Source organism: Pleurodeles waltl, chromosome 10 (assembly GCF_031143425.1).
Source record: "Pleurodeles waltl isolate 20211129_DDA chromosome 10, aPleWal1.hap1.20221129, whole genome shotgun sequence".
Taxonomy (NCBI): domain Eukaryota; kingdom Metazoa; phylum Chordata; class Amphibia; order Caudata; family Salamandridae; genus Pleurodeles; species Pleurodeles waltl.
The window spans coordinates 463,256,325-463,276,240 of NC_090449.1; the positions used below are offsets into that span (position 1 = coordinate 463,256,325).

The following is a 19,916-nucleotide window of genomic DNA, read 5'->3' on the forward strand; positions in this document are numbered from 1 at the left end:
CCTCCTGACCTAAACACACCCCTAAAATCAGTATTTAGGGGCAACCCAGAACCCATGAAATCAGATTCCTGCAACCTACACAAAGAAGAAGGACTGCTGACCTGAAAGCCCTACAGAGACGACGGAGACACCAACTGACTTGGCCCCAGCCCTACCGGTCTGTCTCCAGACTCAAAGAACCTGCACAGCGACGCATCAGACAGGGACCAGCGACCTCTGAGGACTAAGAGGACTGCCCTGAAACTGAACGACCAAGAAACTCCAGAGAACAGCGGCACTGTTCACCAACAACATCTTTGCAACAAAGAAGCAACTTTTAGAGAACTCACTCTTCCCGCCGGATGCGTGAGACTTCACACGCTGCACCCGACGCCCCCGGCTTGAGCGTCAGAGAACCAACACTGCAGAGAGGACTCCCAGGTGACTGTGACCTCGTGAGTAACCCGAGTCAACCCCCCTGCACCCCACAGCGACGCCTGCAGAGACAATCCAGAGGCTCCCCCTGACCGCGACTGCCTGGTAACAAAGAGCCCAACGCCTGGACCAAGCACTGCATCCGCAGCCCCCAGGACCGAAAGGAACCAACCTCCAGTGCAGGAGTGACCAGCAGGTGGCCCTCCTCCTAGCCCAGTCAGTGGCTGACCCGATAAGCCCCTCTTTGCCCTGCCTGCATCGCCTAAGTGACCCCCAGGTCCCTCCATTGCTTTCTATAGCAAACCCGACGCCAACTTTGCACACTGCACCCGGCCGCCCCTGTGCCGCTGAGGGTGTGTTTTCTGTGCCTGTTTGTGTCCCCCCCACCAGTGCTCTACAAAACCCCCTGGTCTGCTCCACGAGGACATAGGTACTTACCTGCCTGCAGACCGGAACCAGAGCACCCCTGTTCTCCATAGGCGCCTATGTGTTTTGGGCCCTCTTTTGACCTCTGCACCTGACCGTCCCTGTGTTGCTGGTGCAGTGACTTTGTGGTTGCCTTGAATCCCCAACGGTGGGCTGCCTATGCCCAGGAAACTAAACTTGTAAGTGCTTTACTTACCTCAGAAACTTAAACATACTTACCTTACCCAGGAACTGTTGATTTTTTCAGTGTCCACTTTTCAAATAGCTTATTGCCATTTTAACCTATACTGTGTGTACTGGTGCTTTCATTCAAAGTTCCTTACTTACCTGTGTGGAGTACCTTGCATTTTATGTATTTACTTCAAATCTTGAATCTTGTGGTTCTAAAATAAATTAAGAAAATATATTTTTCTATATAAAAACTATTGTCCTGGAGTTAAGTCTTTGAGTGTGTGTTCCTCATTTATTGGCTGTGTGTGTACAACAAATGCTTAACACTACCCTCTGATAAGCCTACTGCTCGACCACACTACCTCAAAAATAGAGCATTAGAATTATCTAATTTGTCACTATCAACCTTTAAGGGGATCCCTTGGACTCTGTGCACACTATCTCTCACTTTGAGATAGTATATACAGAGCCAACTTTCTACAGTCAGCCAATGAGGGAAGGCAGCAGTCCCAACTTTGTCACAGAGTGGGATGGGGGTCAGTGAGACTTCTGACCCCACCCAACTCTGTGACAAGGTGTCACTGGTTGACACTCGCCCTGGGCGCTTCAGGGCTTAAACCTGAAGCGCCCAGGTCGAAGTCAATGGGTGATGCTTCCCCTCGTCACTGAGGAGAAGGGCCTTGAGGCGCCTTTGCTGGGCTGAGGAGGTCACGCCCATAGGAGATGTGACCTCCTCAGCCCAGCAAAGTTCAGTTCAGGCAGCCAGGAGTCTGCGTAAAATGCACATGTCTTGCTCCTGGCTGCCTGAGCTGAACATGAAGAGTGTGTCTGGCTGATCTATGCTCAGCCTGACAGGCACTCTTCATGATGGGCAAAATGTGGGAGGGTGTGGCCCTTCCGCCCTAAAGGACAGCCATGGCTGCTTTGCACTTATTCTCCACCCTAGGTTTGAACACTGACACGTTCACTGGGTCCTCGAAGTAATTTAACCATGCTGTTTAGCATTGGCAAACACTGTCTGGCCCACTTGATCTTCGAGAACTTCTTGATGAGGAAGTCCTCATCTTGTGGTGGCAGCTACTGTTAATACATATCTTTGGTGCAGTGTCCAAAGTACAGGAGTGCACCAGCAAAAAAATTAACTAATTCCTAAGTGGCACCCCGCCTTTGAAGACAGCCCCCAAAATAGGCATTTCCTCCTGCAAAAAGGGAAATCAGTCCATCTGCTCATCGTTTTTTTTTTTTTTTTTTTGAACAACGAAAGTCTTGTCAGGATTGATTTGTGTTCCTATAAAGTGAAATGTATATAGCAAACTAACTTGCCATGCATTTTGTTACTTCTTGAGGTATTAATCCATCACAGATTTTTTAAAGCGTTTTGCCTTCAATCAACAATACTTAGAATTACCTTATTCAGTGGAGAAGGTACGCTGGATCTAAAGGAAAAGATAAAAATAGCATTTTCATTACTTCTAAAATCATAAGACATGGTCAAAATTCACATGTACATTACAGATCACAAAAACTTTATATAATATCATTTGCTGGTCATTTTTTGAAAATGAAAAATGTTTCACTTCAACAATTAAACTTTCTTAATCATTTGTACAATGGAATATGAATTGTCTTGTGAAAATATATTAACAAATGCATAAAAAATCTAAATTACATCAAGACATTTAAGAAAATGTGCAATTAAACGTTTACATATTAAAAGTGCATTGTGTTTGTAAGAAATGTGTACACAGTAAAATTGTCAAAAAGTGAAAAAGGAACTTGCAAGTTAGTGAGAGCTGCCTTCTAAAAAATGCACAGCAGGTGACTGGCACGCAAGATGCAAACCAAGGAAAATGGTGTTACACATTTGATAACTCAATTGGCGCTGGCCCCTGATAGAGATGGTCTGTTATGATTGAAAGAGAAATACTGGCGGTGAGAAATACCTTTGTGGGGTGCTTAGGATGGTCGCAGTTTTAAAGGTTATCTTTTTTATGATTGTGGCTTATAATAACAATAGAAAAAACAAGATCTCAGTCATTTAAGAATTTGGTGGTGGGACAAGAGGATTCTCAAGAAAAAGGCAGTGGCTGGTTTGCGGTTGTGAAAAATAAAAAAGTGTCAAAAGTAAATAGAATTTAATTGAGATTCGAGACAAAGGCTAGACGGGTGAAAGGAGACAGAACACGCTGGTTTTCCATCTAGACAAGCAATGTTTGAATGTTCAGCGGCTTAAAATGAAATTGAGGGTGTTTATTAACAAAATTAGAGGAAACAAAACCACTTACAAACCTGTCCCTTTGGGTGCTTACCCACTTCGGTTTATGAATGTTACCTTGCTGGTTGGACTCCTAGGTTTCTCAACAAATACTAATGTTCCTCATAACCTTTAGAGTAAACATCAAAAACAACCCTGTACCCACCATTGCTACCACCATTTCACAAACCCCCGCTAGAAAGAAAGAGTTTACTCTTTCCCTTAGTTCTGTAACCGAACAGCCATGGAAGATAAAAGGTATAAAAAGGCTGACAGCTGCTGGGTAAAGTGGGAGTGCGCATGGGAAGGTTATTAAAGCAATGCACAGAAAACGTCATTCCAAGGTACTTAGGTGTCCATCTCTTCAAGGTATATTAATCACTGGCATTACTCCCACAGCAGCTTCAGTGTTGAGGCTGGAGTTTACAGATGGTTTACATGAACAGATGATTTAGGTCTGCCAATCCATATTTTGTCATTAGCATTGGATTCAACATCCATACAGTAGTAACACATGAGCATGAGACAGCCATGGAGATTTTGAGCACTGAAATCTTTCTAATACAGACAGAAGTGTGTGAATATAATATAAAGGGAGCAGATTCATTTCCACAACATGCTCTTACGTTCGCTTTTATTGTATCACTACATAACATGTTAATACATTTACTATTATAGTTATTGAAGAAACTATCTAGATATAAACTTTTTACTAAGAGGCTGAACAAATCAATTTTGGCAAAGATTCCTTTGCGCTAAAGTCCTTGATAAATTAAACTGGTACTAACTCCAACTCAAGCTATGAGTTGTAGGAAATAGAGATGGAGACTGGACATCGAATTTTAGCCAAAAAAAACACTTTAAAAAAACGCTAGGACCAACAGTAAAGAAAACATGTTGCAAATGAGGTAGGCCTCATTTGACATGAACAAGTGGCACAATGGAATGTTTGACTATTATATTTTCTATTATAAATGATAAAGTAAATTTAACTAGCATTTTTCCTTTAGTCACCACCATAGATATTAATATAAATGACCAAAGCAGTACTCACTCTTTAAGGTGCTCATATATTTAAGCAAGGACGTAAGTAAAGGTGTCACATGCGAGATGGCTCAGTGAGTTGTACATTTACTGTTGTCATCAGGTACTACCGAGTTAGCAAGCCCATGAATCACAGCAGCACTAAACCAGGATTTCATCTTTCTGATAAAGAAACTAAACATCATTTCATTGGAAACCAACACCTCTCCATAGTGCTTCATGAGGGCAAAAATTGTAATCTCTGCTTGGTTAAAGAAATCGCAGCACTTAATTTCTCATCATGTGGGATCATTATCCTACTCTAGGAGTATACAATTTTAATATTTTTTTCAGTTTTATATCGTGCAAATGTGGTCAGGACATTATCAAGCTCTATAAGACACCAGGTCATGTCACTTTCTGTTTTTCAAAAAACGGGGGTATTAAGTAATTTGGCTACAATCACGACATGGTGAGAAGGCCTGCATTTACAAATGGTTGCACACTTCCAAAATCAGTGGTGCTGGAACAATTTCAGAGTTCAGGTGCTGTCTGCCATCAATGTTATATCACTGAAGTCAAGGGGATTGGGAACAATCCAAGCTTCGCACAAAGAATAAGCATAGCAAATGAACCACCCCTATTTAGCAGTAGGCTGGCAAGGATGTAGTATCTATCAGGTGGTGCATTTTGGAGTACACTGTTGCAAACATATTACTAGAGCATGGTCAAGTAGCACATTGTAATTTGCAGACAACACATTTTCCACTGAAATGCTGGCTAAACTGGCAAAGACAAAATTTTGACTGATGAAACTATACAGCACTCAAATGATAGCGTGTAAAACGAGTTTCAGCAAATATTTATCATTTGCACTTCACCAAAGTAAAGATGCTTTATACATGTAGATCCTGTTAAAATCACTGTTTCAATCACACTTCAGAATTCAAAATGTGCCTCAGAAATATTTGTACACTTCAATTATGGGTATTTAAGCGCTGTTGTGTGTTAGAAAAAATAAGATCCTACTGAGTTTCCTTTCCCAATCCCTTTCCACAGTATGATTGTCTCATAGTTCACATTACAAAATCCCCCACTTTGTAATCCGTTAAAGTAAAGTATACACTAATAATGTGCCTTTCAAAAGAATAAGTAGCAGTTTATAAGAAGACAGCCTAGATAGACATTTGACCCCCGTCTTTGAAAGCAGTGCAAATACATTACAATATAAAGATAGTTTAAAGGGATCTTTATTCCTCATTCACACTCTGAACTCCAGTATGGTTATGTTGGGGGTGCTGCAGCACACCCCGACTCCTACTTCGGGCACCTATGTCTACGATCATCAGTTCTTGCCACTAGACCACAATCTTCCGATAACCCATGGCTTGCCTATTTTTGTCACATGTTGTGTGGTTTGGGGCGCCAACTTGGGGGTGGGGGAAGGGCTGAAAGATAGTGTTTGTGATACCCTTCTCTTCATGTCTACTAGCAAGAGGGAAAACTTCACAATTATCCTGCAAGGTAAACTTCCCTTTACAGAACACTCAAAGAATATGGTATTGTATTGATGAATAAAGTTTACACTAGTAACATGCTGACAAGGGAGACTTATTGGCACTATGTACAACCATACTTTTGAAGAACATTTTTGCAAGGAATCCTTGTGTATGTCATGATGGAGCCTCCATGGAAACTGCCATGCATTTTCATCTTTTTTTTTTTCCCAAAGACTTGTTTGCTCAATCACCATAATGTAATATGGCAAGGGCACAGTGGCAAACTTGTTCCCTCATTTACATGCCATCATGCCCCCACACGTGAGAGAAAGCAACCTTTGAAACCCTTAGGTGCAAAACCTGTTACTGCACATCCACATTACAAAAGGGGCTGCACAATCATCTACAGTCCCTTCTACAATACTCAGAGCGCATACGTAATATGGTCTAAGATACATATTTTATAAAGTATACAGTGGTTGAGGGAGGAGAAGCCCTATTTCACAATGTTCCCCCATGATTCTCCTACTCCAGCACAGTCCATCATGAAGGAGGAGCATAGCACAATAAACAATTGTAGATCATACATAACTAGACCTTCATGTCTATGATCTCTGTCTACTGATTTAAATAAAATATCTCGTTGAAAATAAAATCCTGATAGTTCTGAAGTGCACCTGTTCCTCTTTCAGCCCAGGTCTTCCAGATCTGTTGGGAGTGGGTGTATCACTCCTTTGTAATAGGTCAGGCCACTACCTATTTAAGTGTGAGCAACTCCACCCTTCCTCCCAGGAAGACCCATCAGTATGCAGATGCAGTTGAGTGTGCTGTGTTTATGGCTGTCTGGATAGAATGCACAAAGGGAGCTGTCACCCAGCACAGACCAGACGTGGACTGGAGACAGGATCTAAGACACAGAGCAGTAAGAGCAGAGAAATGCCTACTTTCTAAAACTGACATTTCTAAAATAGTACTGGTAAATTTGACTTTGCAAGTAAAAAGGACTTATCACTACCATTGCAAAGATATGAAACATGACATAGCTACTCCTTTCTGATCAGGAATTACAGGAATTACAGCTTAAAAGTATATTAAGGAATTCCCAAAGCTAGCAAAGGAGCAGGCTTCACAATAGTGAAAAAACATACTGGGAGTTTTTCCACTACCAGGACATGTAAATCTTAGAAGTACATGTTGTGCCTTTTAAATAAACTGCACCCTGCCCTGTGGGCCTAGCTTAGGGGTGACTTATATGTAATAAAATGGGAGTTTACGGCTTGGCAAAGAGATTTAAATCCCAGATCAAGGTGGCAGTAAAACTGCACACACAGGCTTTGCAATGGCAGGCCTGAAACATGGTTAAGGGACTACTCATGTGGGTGGCACAATCAGTGCTGCAGGCCCACTAGTAGCATTTAATTTACAGGCCCTGGGCACATATAGCGCACTTTACTAGGGATTTATAGGTAAATTTAGCACGGAAATTGAGTAGGGGCCAATGTTACCATGTTTAGGGTAAAGAGCACAAGCACTTTGTGCACTTTACCACTGCTGACCAATGCTAGAGTCCTAACACCAGCAAAAAAAAGAGGTCAGAAAAATGACCTTTATATTCTTCAATATAAATTAGAGAAAGGAAAAGGGGTAGAGGGTCCATGTCCAAGGTCAGAATCCCGAACATAATTAGGCGGGGTCATTTCAACTACGAAACCCAGGGAGTCAGAGATTGTCTTACCCACCACTGACCAGAATCTTTTTAACTTGGGGCAGGCGGCAAACATGTGGACATCATCTGCCTCTAAGCTATAGCACAGTTTACACTCTGATGTTGAGCCGCTTCTCTTTATCTTTGTCAACCTCCCAGGGGTCTAAAACACTCTGTGAAGGGTAAAAAGGTGGTTCCTTCTTAATGCTGCTGATTTGACCATTGAGTATAATGTAGCAAAGGATACTTGCCATAACTGTTTCAGCTCCTCCCCCGGCAGAAGTCCACTCCATTTCCTATAGAATGGTTGCGACACATTCTCTACTCTTGATAGAAGATGTTGATACCATCGAGAGACTTTCTCCCTCTTCTAAGAAAGTGGGGAAATTTGCTGCTTTCGATTTTTGGACGTGTTAATCTGATCAAGATGTCTATGCTCCCGAAGATTACTTTCTTATTTGATAATATGCCCTTACATTTTGATAAAGAAGTTATCCTAAAACTGCATGCGAAGATTACCTCATTTATTTGGCCCAGCAAAGGTATTCTCCTTTCCTGGAAACATTTGAGGAGGAAGGTGGGTGTTGGGGGTTTGGCCCTTCTTGATCTACAGTTGTATTGTTGGTCTTATCAATTAAAGAATAATAGGATGCTCTTGTTGACTCCAGATGGCTCAATAACGGGGTCTATGTCTATTTTTCAGGTGAATGGGTGGCTTAAAGGTCAGGGGCATCTTGGCCCTGGTTTTGCAGTTTTAATAATTCCTATTCATCAAAACTGCATATGCCCTTCATCTGGAGGTGAGCCAGTAAACTTTTTAAGACCTTTCCTAAGACTAGGGATACTGCCCAAGTTTTTATTGATTTTGATGCACAGTTGTGTCTTAGCATTTTCCTGCATTTATTGCTGCGTCCACATTGTATTATCTTTGTACTGTGCCTTTGAAATATTTGTAATAAGCCTTAATGATTTTTCTTACATTTCTGAAATCCAATTCAAACTCCCCTATTGAGTCAGCTCAAACTGAATATTAAGATGCTGTTTGAATCTGGTCTCTAGGGACACACTGAATCACGGACTTTGAGGTTAACACGGTCACAGAATCACCCGATGTTTCTATGCACCACTGTAATGCAGAATTTCTACGGTCCTGCGCACCCACAGTTGCGAACTCTGATTTCGCAGATTGCAGGCTTTGCAACTGTAAAGGGCCCTGTTCATCAGACACGTCTATTTCACGTAACGGTAAAAAGGGCTAATGTGGAATGAGCAGATTAAAAAAAATTAGCCCTCATGAAAACATAATTCCTCAAAATTACAAATGGAAATGTTTTGTGACGTTTATTTCTACAAAGGAAACCCGTTATTACTTTAATCATGTGCTAAACTATATTGAAGTGCATCATTACAATCATTACCAAGAAAAGCTTCCATACAAATTAACCATCTTTAATGAAACAAAGTTCAGACGTAAGAAGAACGCACACCTAGTTTGACACTCCCGACCTCCAATCATTTTCTTGGCATTCTTGTCTGAATGTTTCTGAATTCGGACAACCGAGCACTCTCTAAGATCAAGACCGTCATAAGGACAAATTCCAAACCAGACGGTTTTCTTACCATGAAACGTATTCCTTACATGCTCGTTTTATGTTTATTACCTACTGGGTGGCTAAAAGATTGTTAATGACTAGATCAGTTAATTTTCAATTGACAATCTCAACTAATTGCTCTATTTTTGATATTTTATTCATTTACGGACCCCGGGGTCCGTCTACTAACTTTGGCACTGCTTTAGCCGAATGTATCTCATCTCTTGTAATCATTCCAGAGAGTTTGTCTTCAGAGATTGCACCTTATCAATTGATGCTAGTGAAAAGTTTGACACTATCACACCAATAGGCTACCTTGGGTCCAAGCTAGCTGGCCCCTCATCCTGCACATAATGAAGGCTGTATGGGTGTTGACAACCCCCTGGCTCTGGATAGAAAACCTACAGGTCTTATTCTTTATTCCTGGCACCTGCCCCATAAACATGGGTGCAATAAACGTTAACGTCCTCGAGCTAAAATTAGTTCAAGTAAGTTTTATTCTGCTTTCCAAAACCTCCACCCGAGATATCTAGATTAGATCAATCAATCAATCAATCAAGGATTTATAGAGCGCACTAATCACCTGTTAGGGTCTCAGGGCGCTGGGGGGGGGGAGAGGGGGGTACTGGTCGTAGAGCCATGTCTAGATATTACCACTACATGCTTCAATATCTAGACTACATTTGCTCTTGATGTGATTGCTCTCTGAAAGCTTAAGCATTCTTGCAGAAAGAGTCCAACAGCACCTTGGCACTTAGTACTCCGAGGACATAGTCAACACCAAGACTTTGCAAGGCGCAAAATCAACAATGGAGATTAAATTTCAATTTATCATTAAAAAAATGCTTGATGGTAGAGCTGCCTAGTACAATTCTGCCTTCACTTCTGCAAAAAAATCTTCCTATAGACATCTTTAATATCACAAAAGATATTTTTTCATCCCCACTTACCCCTCTCTCTGCCTCCCTTTCTATCACCTTTTGTGAATCAATCTGTTCTTACTTTGAGGAGAAAACACTGTATATCAATATTTTAATGAGGAGGAATCTGTGCTGGAGATGGTTAGGGAGGACACTTCCAAAACTCCAGAAACGTCTGCAACGTATTCAAAACGCCTCCGCCATCCACATCCTCGACATACCCCGCAACAGCCACATCTCCGCCCACCTGAGACACCTACATTGGCTCCCCGTCAGCAAAAGGATCACCTTCCGACTTCTCACCCACGCACACAAAGCCCTCCACAACAAGGGACCAGAATACCTCAACCGATGCCTCAGCTTCTACGCCTCCACCCGTCTTCTCCGCTCCACCAGCCTTGCTCTCGCCGCCACCCCTCGCATCCGCCGCTCCACAGCGGGTGGGAGGTCCTTTTCCTACCTGGCGGCCAAGACTTGGAACACCCTCCCCACCAGCCTCAGGACTACCCAGGACCACTCCGTATTCCGGAGACTCCTCAAGACCTGGCTCTTCGAGCAGCAGTAACCCCTTCCCCCTAGCGCCTTGAGACCCGCACGGGTGAGTAGCGCGCTTTATAAATGTTAATGATTTGATTTGATTTGATTCCATGTCCGGTTTTCAATCTGCTCTTTCAGTTTCTTCCAATAGTGCTTGAAACATCTTTGGTACATGCCCATGCAATATACCCGGGGTGTCTTAATGACACCCTTATTCTCACACTGGAAACAATAGCACCACAGCTTACCTCCTTATGCAATGCCTCTGGTAATTATGCTGCAGTGCCTCTTATTTGGAAAGAAGCTTTCGTAGGCCCTCTATTGAAAACGCATGTGGCCGTTGCTTTATTTTTAAGTAACAACCAACACATCTCTTTTGTCCACTTTGTCAAAAAACAGGGGAAAAAAAAGTTAACCTCTAACTTCCTTAACATTTTGGACGCCATTCAGGCTGGATATCACCCCTTCTACAACACTGAGATGGCTTTACTAGTTGTCACGCATGACATTTGGATGACTTCAGGTAGGTGAGAGAGCCACACTACAGCTTTAGGGCCCTAGCAATACTTCAAATATTGTTTCCCACAACGCACTTTGCCAGCGATTACACTCTATAGGCATTCAAGATGAGGTATTTGGTAGCCATTCTTTCTGGAAGATCATTTGCAATCAGTCTTTCTGACTCAATTTCACTCTCGCCCTAAGCTTCTGGTGGTGAGTTAACACAGGGCTCCTTTCTGAGCATGACCCCTTTTAATATTTACCCACACCTCTGGCTGACCTGATAAGTGGTTTTGGTTTCTCTCTTATGCAGCAACTGTCACACGTTGTCAACCGTAGCTTACTGGGTGGCAAAGCACTCACTCAAGTTGAATGGAGACAGAACCAAGATGTTAATGTTCGGAGGGGCCTCTCTTATATGCACCCCCCCCATCCCCATAACACCGATGGTAGACTTCTGAATGGGGCAGCACTTTCTCCCAAAGACTTTGGGAAGTTTAAGTCATTCTGAATTTCTCTCTGACCTTTGTGAAGTAAACTAAAGATATTACTATTTCTTGCTTTTATAACCCAAGTATGCTCCGCAAAACAGTATTATCATTAGTGCTGTTTAGCAATGGTCAAAGATCTTTTCCTATCGCATATTTAACACAGCAACTCTTTGTATACCGGCCTTCTGAAAAGACTCATACAATATCTCCAACTGATCTGAAACTTGGCAAGCAGGCTCTCATGCATCCTTCCTTCACATTGACCCTCAACGCAGATCATTAAACTGGCTATTTGTGGAACAGTGCAATAATTTTAAGGCCACGTTTTCATAAAAAAATAAAATAAAAATAACATTCAACACATTCCTGAGCATTGATACACTTTGTTCATTCCTCTTTGTTGTTAGTCCCCTTTGGGATGGGAACATTTATTGTGTGCAGTCACGTTCCCCTGCCCTGAATGCCCAATTCATCTGGTGCGTGAAGTTCTTTGCCTGTCCCTCGACATGACTGAGATCCTGGTGGGAGCAAAATGTTTACTCTCATTTGACTGACAGAAGGATACTGTCCCTATCATGGGTTTAGCATGTAAAGTTGTGGTGGCAGCATACCGTGTTTTGTGCATCAGATCTATTTATCTGTGTCACTGTAAAGGTCTGATGCTAACCTAGGTCCTAATGCTATCAACCCAGGTCTTGGTTCTGTGTATATATGTGGGTGGGTGTCAATAGTCAAACCTTCATTGTGTATATGAGTGAACTAAAGTAATGGAGGCCTATAGTTTCCATACTGAAAAACACTAGCCTATATGTATGCACAAGACTGAGGTGAGGTTTTATTCGCCAAGACAGTGGAAGTGAATTGCTAACAATCTTGAAGCTGAAAGGAGGAGATCTACATCTTGAAAAGGGGAAAGCGAACACACAGCTACATTTGGAAATGTGATTAGGTCCCTTTGCTGCAAGGTGCTATTGGCTAGTCTTTATAAGTACTGCCATTTGGTAGATGTAAGGGGAAGGGTGGGACTGGAGTCCCTGTTCACAGAGTGAAGGATCCTTTACAGGTGGCCTGCCTTTTCTCTCTTTTCCCTATCACTGTTCAGAGTGGCTGCCGATAGCCAGGTGCAAAAGCTCACACATTTTTGTGCCTCTGCTGTAAGTGCTCCAACGGGAAGACAACCCGGCTCTGCACCACAAAGGCTGTGTCTGGAAGTCAGCCTGGAAAGGACACAAGAATGAAGAACCAACCCCAAAGAGAATCCACATTCCCCGTATAGTGTATCTGTGTTAACGTGGGACCTGATGAACAACTTGTCCTTCCAGTTCCAAGTTCTCTTAAACCAGGAGGGGGTGCTCTGCAGAGTACACAGAGAACTGCCATATAACAAGAGATGGTGTCTGCCTGACAGCCAGCTTCTAGAGGTAAAGGGACAAGATCTGTTTCCCTGCTGTGAGGTGCCTGGATGCTGACCTGTCAGTGAAGGAGAGTGTCAATCCTGCAGGAGGTCTTGACCAAGAGGATTAGCAGCAGTGGACCCTAGAGCTGAGGGTCCATCTGTCCAGAGGGACGTGAGGGAAAGTGATTGGCATGCTCTTGGAGTGACCTTTCACTAGGGGGCTGCCAAAGTGTGCCCTAGCAGACTCCGCCGCTGTGATAGTGTAAGCCTGTATGGTGGCACTGCTCTGAAGTGTGCCCAAGCAGACACTGCTGCTGTGACCAATAACTTGTGTTCCAAGCAGACCATGCTGCTGCAAGTTGGGAAGTGTGGCTGAAGCACACTGCACAAACTAATCAAAGTTATGCAGACTAAGTCGATGTCCATTTATTAGTGGTGTCAGAGCTGCATCTTCACCTTGTGAAGTACTTTTGTCAGCTCCATGATCCCTGACCCCACTCGACTTAACCTGCATCTGGAAAAGGGCCTTCGAATGATTAGAGAGCATCAGCAATATCAGAGCCTGCCAGGACCAAGGGAGCAGCCTCCACAGCTGCTTCCGTAAACAAGACCTGAGTGCCAATGCACCTACAGTCGGAGCATCTTCCTCCAGGAGTAGAGGGGTGTTAGAAATGGGGTCTTTGGTTGACAGTCAGGTTACCCCCTGTTCAAGCAAGGACCCTCATTCTAGTCAGGGTAAACAAGAATCACCCTCAGCTAACCCCTGCTTACCCCCTTGGCAGAGCAGTAGGCTTAACTTCAGAGTGCTAGGTGTAAAGTATTTGTACCAACACACACAGTAACTTAATGAAAACACTAAAAAATGGCACAACACCAAAAATGCGACATACACAAGTCAAGTTACGAATTATTAAATATTAAACTCCAAAATAGCACTTTGAAACAAAAATGCTTCGATGAGGTGTTAACACGGCGTCGTGACAGAGTCGTTCCCAACAAGCCGACACCAGCAGCACCGGACACGGGGTCGCATAAACCCCCAAGTACAGTACATTTGGTGAAGAGTGAAAACAAGTTGATACACGAAGTCCGGGATCGCGGCGTCGGTGCGAAACGTTGACTCTGCGCACTTCGAGCGGCGTCGGTCATGACGTGGTGCGGCGACTTCCACGGAGTCGCGGACTTCAGCGGGGCTGCAGCGGCGTCGGGCCTGTGAAGAGTGTCGCGTTCCAGTGAAGGTCACAGCGTCGGGTGCAGGCGGCGTCACCAAATTCAGCAGCGCCGTCGGTCCGAGGTCATCCGAAGTCGATTTCCTTGGATTTCCACCAGCTTTCCTTTCAAGGGCCCAGGGACTGGATAAGGCACCACTTGTCAGAGCAGGAGTCTCTCCAGAGACTCCAGGTGCTGGCAGAGAGAAGTCTTTGCTGTCCCTGAGACTTCAAACAACAGGAGGCAAGCTCTAAATCAAGCCATTGGAGATTTCTTCACAAGATGGAAGGCACACAAAGTCCAGTCTTTGCCCTCTTACTCTGGCAGAAGCAGCAACTGCAGGATAGCTCCACAAAGCACAGTCACAAGCAGGGCAGCACTTCTCCTCAGCTCTTCAGCTCTTCTCCAGGCAGAGGTTCCTCTTGTTTCCAGAAGTGTTCTAAAGTCTGTGGTTTTGGGTGCCCTTCGTATACCCAGTTTCTCCTTTGAAGTAGGCCTACTTCAAAGTAAAGTCTCTTTTGAATGTGAAATCCTGTCTTGCCCAGGCCAGGCCCCAGACACTCACCAGGAGGCTGGAGACTGCATTGTGTGAGGGCAGGCACAGCCCTTTCAGGTGCGAGTGACCACTCCTCCCCTCCCTCCTAGCACAGATGGCTCATCAGGATATGCAGGATACACCCCAGCTCCCTTTGTGTCACTGTCTAGTGTGAGGTGCAACCAGCCCAACTGTCAAACTGACCGAGACAGGGAATCCACAAACAGGCAGAGTCACAGAAATGGCATAAGCAAGAAAATGCTCACTTTCTAAAAGTGGCATTTTCAAGCGCACTATCTTAAAATCAACTTTACTAAAAGATGTATTTTTAAATTGTGAGCTCATAGACCCCAAACTCCCAAGGTCCATCCACTCCCAAAGGGAATCTACACTTTAATCAGATTTAAAGGTAGCCCCCGTGTTAACCTATGAGAGGGACAGGCCTTGCAACAGTGAAAAACAAATTTAGCAATATTTCACTGTCAGGACATATAAAACACATTACTAAATGTTCTACCTTAACCATACACTGCACCCTGCCCTTGAGGCTACCTAGGGCCTACTTTAGGGGTGTCTGACATGTAAGAAAAGGGAAGGTTTAGGCCTGGCAAGTGGGTATACTTGCCAAGTCTAATTTACAGGTAAAACTGCATACACAGACACTGCAATGGCAGGTCTGAGTCATGATTACAGAGCTACTTATGTGGGTGGCACAACCAGTGCTGCAGGCCCACTAGTAGCATTTGATTTACATGCCCTGGCACCTCTAGTGCACTTTACTAGGGACTTACTAGTCAATCAAATATGTCAATCATGGATAAACCGAGCACTTGCACTTTAGCACTGGTTAGCAGTGGTAAAGTGCCCAGAGTAACAAAAACAGCAAAATCAGAGTCCAGCACACATGAACAACCTGGGGAACAGAGACAAAAAGTTAAGGGTGACCACGCCAAGGATGAAAAGTCTAACAAGGGGAGAGACCTGATGTGGGCTATGGGCCGACCACAACCAGTGGAAGAAAAGGACTTGCATTGGTAAACGTTACCTACTGCAATGACGACTGTAAAACTGACCACACAAACTCTGAATGTGGGGGTAGTGTTGCACTTGTGCCTGAATCCTGCTGTATACTAGTTACGGTAAGGTGGGATTCACTTTTTTTTTTTTTTTTTAATAAAACCTTTATTTTTCATTTTCAAGAGACAACAACTAGCAGTAGAGGCAGTGGCTTACATATTTCCTCACATAGCACATTGAGGCCCTCTAACAATGCATCATCTTTCGGGCATGTAATCAATTGACTCCATACGTCAGAAAAAAAAAGCCCACATTATACTTGTATCCAGGACATTCCAGTTACGCCGAGGGCGCAGTCCTATTCCCTCCTTGGGGTGTCTCACCCCCTGGTCATGCAGACTAATTATCACTCTGAGGATTCTGCGCTTGCACATGGTCTCGAAAAGAAGTCACACACTGCTCTCCATGCCACATCATCCCCCAACCTTTCATCCAGTCTGTTTTTCTTCATATGGACCTCCTCGGCTATCGCCCATTCACCCACCTCCCTGCACCAATTTGTGATCATGGGCACTCGCTGCCCCATCCAAGTAACAAGCACTCTGGGCCTTGCAAATGGAGATTCCAGATCTAACTCTCAGACAGCTCGGGCCCTGATCAGCGTTCGACGGGTCTTTCTCTCTCATCACTTTATACAGTTGTGCGATCAAATGTCGACCCCTGCCATGCATCAGTAGGACGTCTAGTGTTCGCAAAGTCTGTGGTGTAGCGGGCTATGTGGGCCCGATTTGTTTGGTCACCTCCACCAGCCCTGCGCAATGGAGAAAATGTCCCAGGTCTAGCCTAAATGTGTTGCAGGCTTGCTGGAACGTAATAAAGTATTCACCTGGGTATAGGTCTCCCAACTGTATACATCCCTCCAGGCCTTGAATGACACATTGGTCATCATCTGACGTACCAGAGCCAGTAGCCAAGGCATAGTTCTTGATGAAAAGGAGCTCTCTGCAAAACCACTTCCACGTACCGCTGCCAGATACTTGCAGTATGGCGAATTACATATGGAATCCTTCCCTCCACTCCAGCTCCCTCAATGTCACTGGGAGGTGTTCCGCTGTCACCAAACCTGTGACCAATCCCTTTTCTCAACTGCCATCCTCTATGAGCCACCGCACTGATGCTGCTGGTCAACTGCATAACAGTAAAGGTCCAGTCTTGGCACCTCTAATCTACCCGTCTGCATAATGGCAGGTCGGTGTGGTCAGAGCCACTGTACTACGACGTCCCTCCCATAACAATGACGTGAGTACCGAAGTCAGTTGCTTAAAAACCCTCTGTGGTATGGGGCAAAACGACTTCTGTAATGTATACATGGACCTGGGTAGTAGAACCATTTTGGATATCGCCAACCTGCCTATTAGCAAGAGTGGCAGAGTGTTCCAAAATGCGACTGATTTACTCATGGAGTCAACCACTGCCTTTATTGCGAGACGATTGCTGTGCCTCGGTGTGTACCACCTGCAGCCCCAGATATCTGAAGTTGGTCATCACCAGCGCAAGCCCAGCTCCAGGAGAAGATCCAGTGGTGTGGTAGCCGATGCCGCTAGCGGGAAGACGAGTGACTTATGTCTGTTAAGACAGAGACCTGATACATCCCCAAATTCCTCTAGGAGTCGCAACAGCCTTGGCAGCGCACTACGTGGGGATGAAATGTTGAACAGCGCATCATCAGCGTAGAGTGAGATGATATGATGAACGTCAACCAACTTTATATCTCTGTTACCCATGTCACGACACACCCAGATAGCCAAGGGCTCGATGGCCAGCGTGAACAGGAGGGGTGACAGTGGACAATCCTGCTGGGTGCCCGTGCCCACCTCCCACACCACTGACTGACTCTGTCCAACACGCACCCTCAGTGTGGGTTCTGTGGGTAGTAGGCACACCTAACCTCGGTACCAACACCTCAAGTAAATAGCCCCAGTTCACTGTGTCGAAGGCCTTCTCCAGGTCTATGAAGACCAGAGCCAGCTCCTCTCCGGGGCCCTTCCACCTCGTGCAGGACAAGCACAAGGCGTCTTAAATCCATGCCCATGACCAGGGATGAATGCACATTGGTCCTCGTGTACCAGCTGAGAGGTATATGGTGCCAACCGACTGGCGAGCAATTTGCATAGGCCTTTTATGTCCACATTTGTCATAGTGAGCGGTCTATAAGCAGAAAAGTCAGCTTCGTCACCGCCAGGCTTGTGGAATATGTGTATTTCACTCTCACGCATTGTCGGCAGCAGCACCCCCTTCTCGAGTGCCTCCATGAACACCTCCAGGAGTCCCTTCATGAGCATCGCCAAGAATGTCTGGTAAAATTTGAGCGTAAAGCCATCCCCTCCCAGCCCCTTGTTTCACGCTAGTATTTTGAGAGCTGTATGCAGTTCTTCCAAATCCAATAGGCCGTCTAGCGATTCGGTTGCTGCGATGCCTGCCGCCGAAGCGTTAGCCCCTCCAGTAATGGGAGATACCGTGATGGGACTATGACAGGGTCTGTCGTGTATACACGTCGAAGGTGCTGTCGGAAGGCGTCCAGCATCCCTGCTCTGGTGGTAAACCAGACACTACCCTCCCATATTAAGTGCATCATTTGTGGTGTTGGCTGTTCCCGTTGCATATCCATGTCAATAGTCTACTTGATTTGGCCCCCACCTCTGTGTAGTGTCTGTACTGTTGTAGTGTATATATGTTGAGGGGGTCCCATATGTCAGCTATACAAAGTCTCACTGCTAGCTCTCTATGCTTTGTATCTGGGTAGCAACTGGTCCCCGGTCTGCAGCTCAACCAATGCCTCCTCCTCACTGCACTCCATACTGCCACATATTAAGCTCATGCAATGGCCCCTTAACACTGCTGTCAGGGCCTCTTACTCCTTTGCCCTGCTTGACACTGTACCCCAATTGATGGTCATGTAGTCAGTCAGTGCTCCGGAAAGAACCTCCCTACCAGCTACATCTTCCAGTACGTCTACAGACATCCTCTAAGCTGCACTGTCCCGCTCACTGCCTCCCCACCACAGGACACAGCTAACAGATGTGTGATCTGAAAAGAATTGCGCCGTATGTGTCAACTCCATGTCCTCCAGACGCGGAAACCCACCACTAGTATCCTGTCCAACGTGCTATATCTATTGTGTGGCCGAGTAACGTGTGTATCTGCTTTTCCGGATGTCTTATTCACCAAATGCCCATCAATCCCACGTTCCACATTACTTCCCGAAGCATGTTGGTCATTAGGGGTTTGGTGGCCACCCTAGGAGGTGCTCTGTTCAGGTCAGTGTCCAATATTCAATTAAAATGACCAAGCCACATGGTTGGCACATCTATTGCGAATCAGCAGGTCCTGCATGGAGTGAAAAAAAAGTTAGATCATCATTATTTGGCGTGCATGAGTTCACCCCACATCAGTACATATCTGCCACCCACATAGTTCTCCAAATAGGTAAGGGTGAAGGGAACAACCGGCGCCACCCAGATCAACGTGCCCCTAGCATACGTCAAACGTGAGGCGTGATATATGTGTCCCTGCCAATTCTTAGCTAGCCGTGCCGCTCCTGCATCATCTAGGTGCGTTTCCTGCAAGCAGGCTATGGAGATTTTGTGCCTCTTTAAGAATGTGAGTACCCTTTACCTCTTAGTTTATGTCCCTAACTGTCAGACGTTCCAAATCAAGAGTTTATATTCAGCCCCCATCTTTTGGCATATCCATTATGGTTTTTCCACCAAGTCACTGCAATGTCATGTTACTCACTTCCCTCTGCCCACTATGAAAGTCTATCAAACAACACAATACAAACTTCCCCTTACCATTCCCGCCCACGGACATACTTAGCACAACTATATGTCTATCTGTGCCCATCCCACGCATGTGCCAGGACGTGCACTGCATCCCAGCCTGTCCAACAGGGACCAGCTAACTCAAATAATTGTTTCTGCTCCCTGCCCATTGTCCACCTCCATTATGTCACAATCCACTGCCAATCATTATTGAATGTAGTCCTCTTCCATTCTCGAACCCCTCCTTCCAGCATAATATCTGGTAAGAACTGACTTCATGCAGCTACACCCCCTCAGCGTGCAACCCGCAGCTGCACAATACTGGCCCACCTACCCCCCCACCACTCATTTTTACATGCAGCATCTGTCAATCAAATGCAACTCATGCCTCTGCATTATTAGCCA

At 44.9% G+C, this 19,916-nt stretch overlaps 1 protein-coding gene across 1 annotated transcript in view; it reads right to left on the reverse strand.

The window, feature by feature from the left end:
• LOC138262430 (clathrin coat assembly protein AP180-like) overlaps positions 1-19,916 on the reverse strand; it is a 106,026-nt gene that overhangs the window by 46,072 nt on the left and 40,038 nt on the right. The window contains exon 2 of the mRNA XM_069212329.1: positions 2,420-2,447. Coding sequence (XP_069068430.1) covers positions 2,420-2,447 — 28 coding nt within the window. The remainder of the gene's footprint in view (positions 1-2,419; positions 2,448-19,916) is intronic.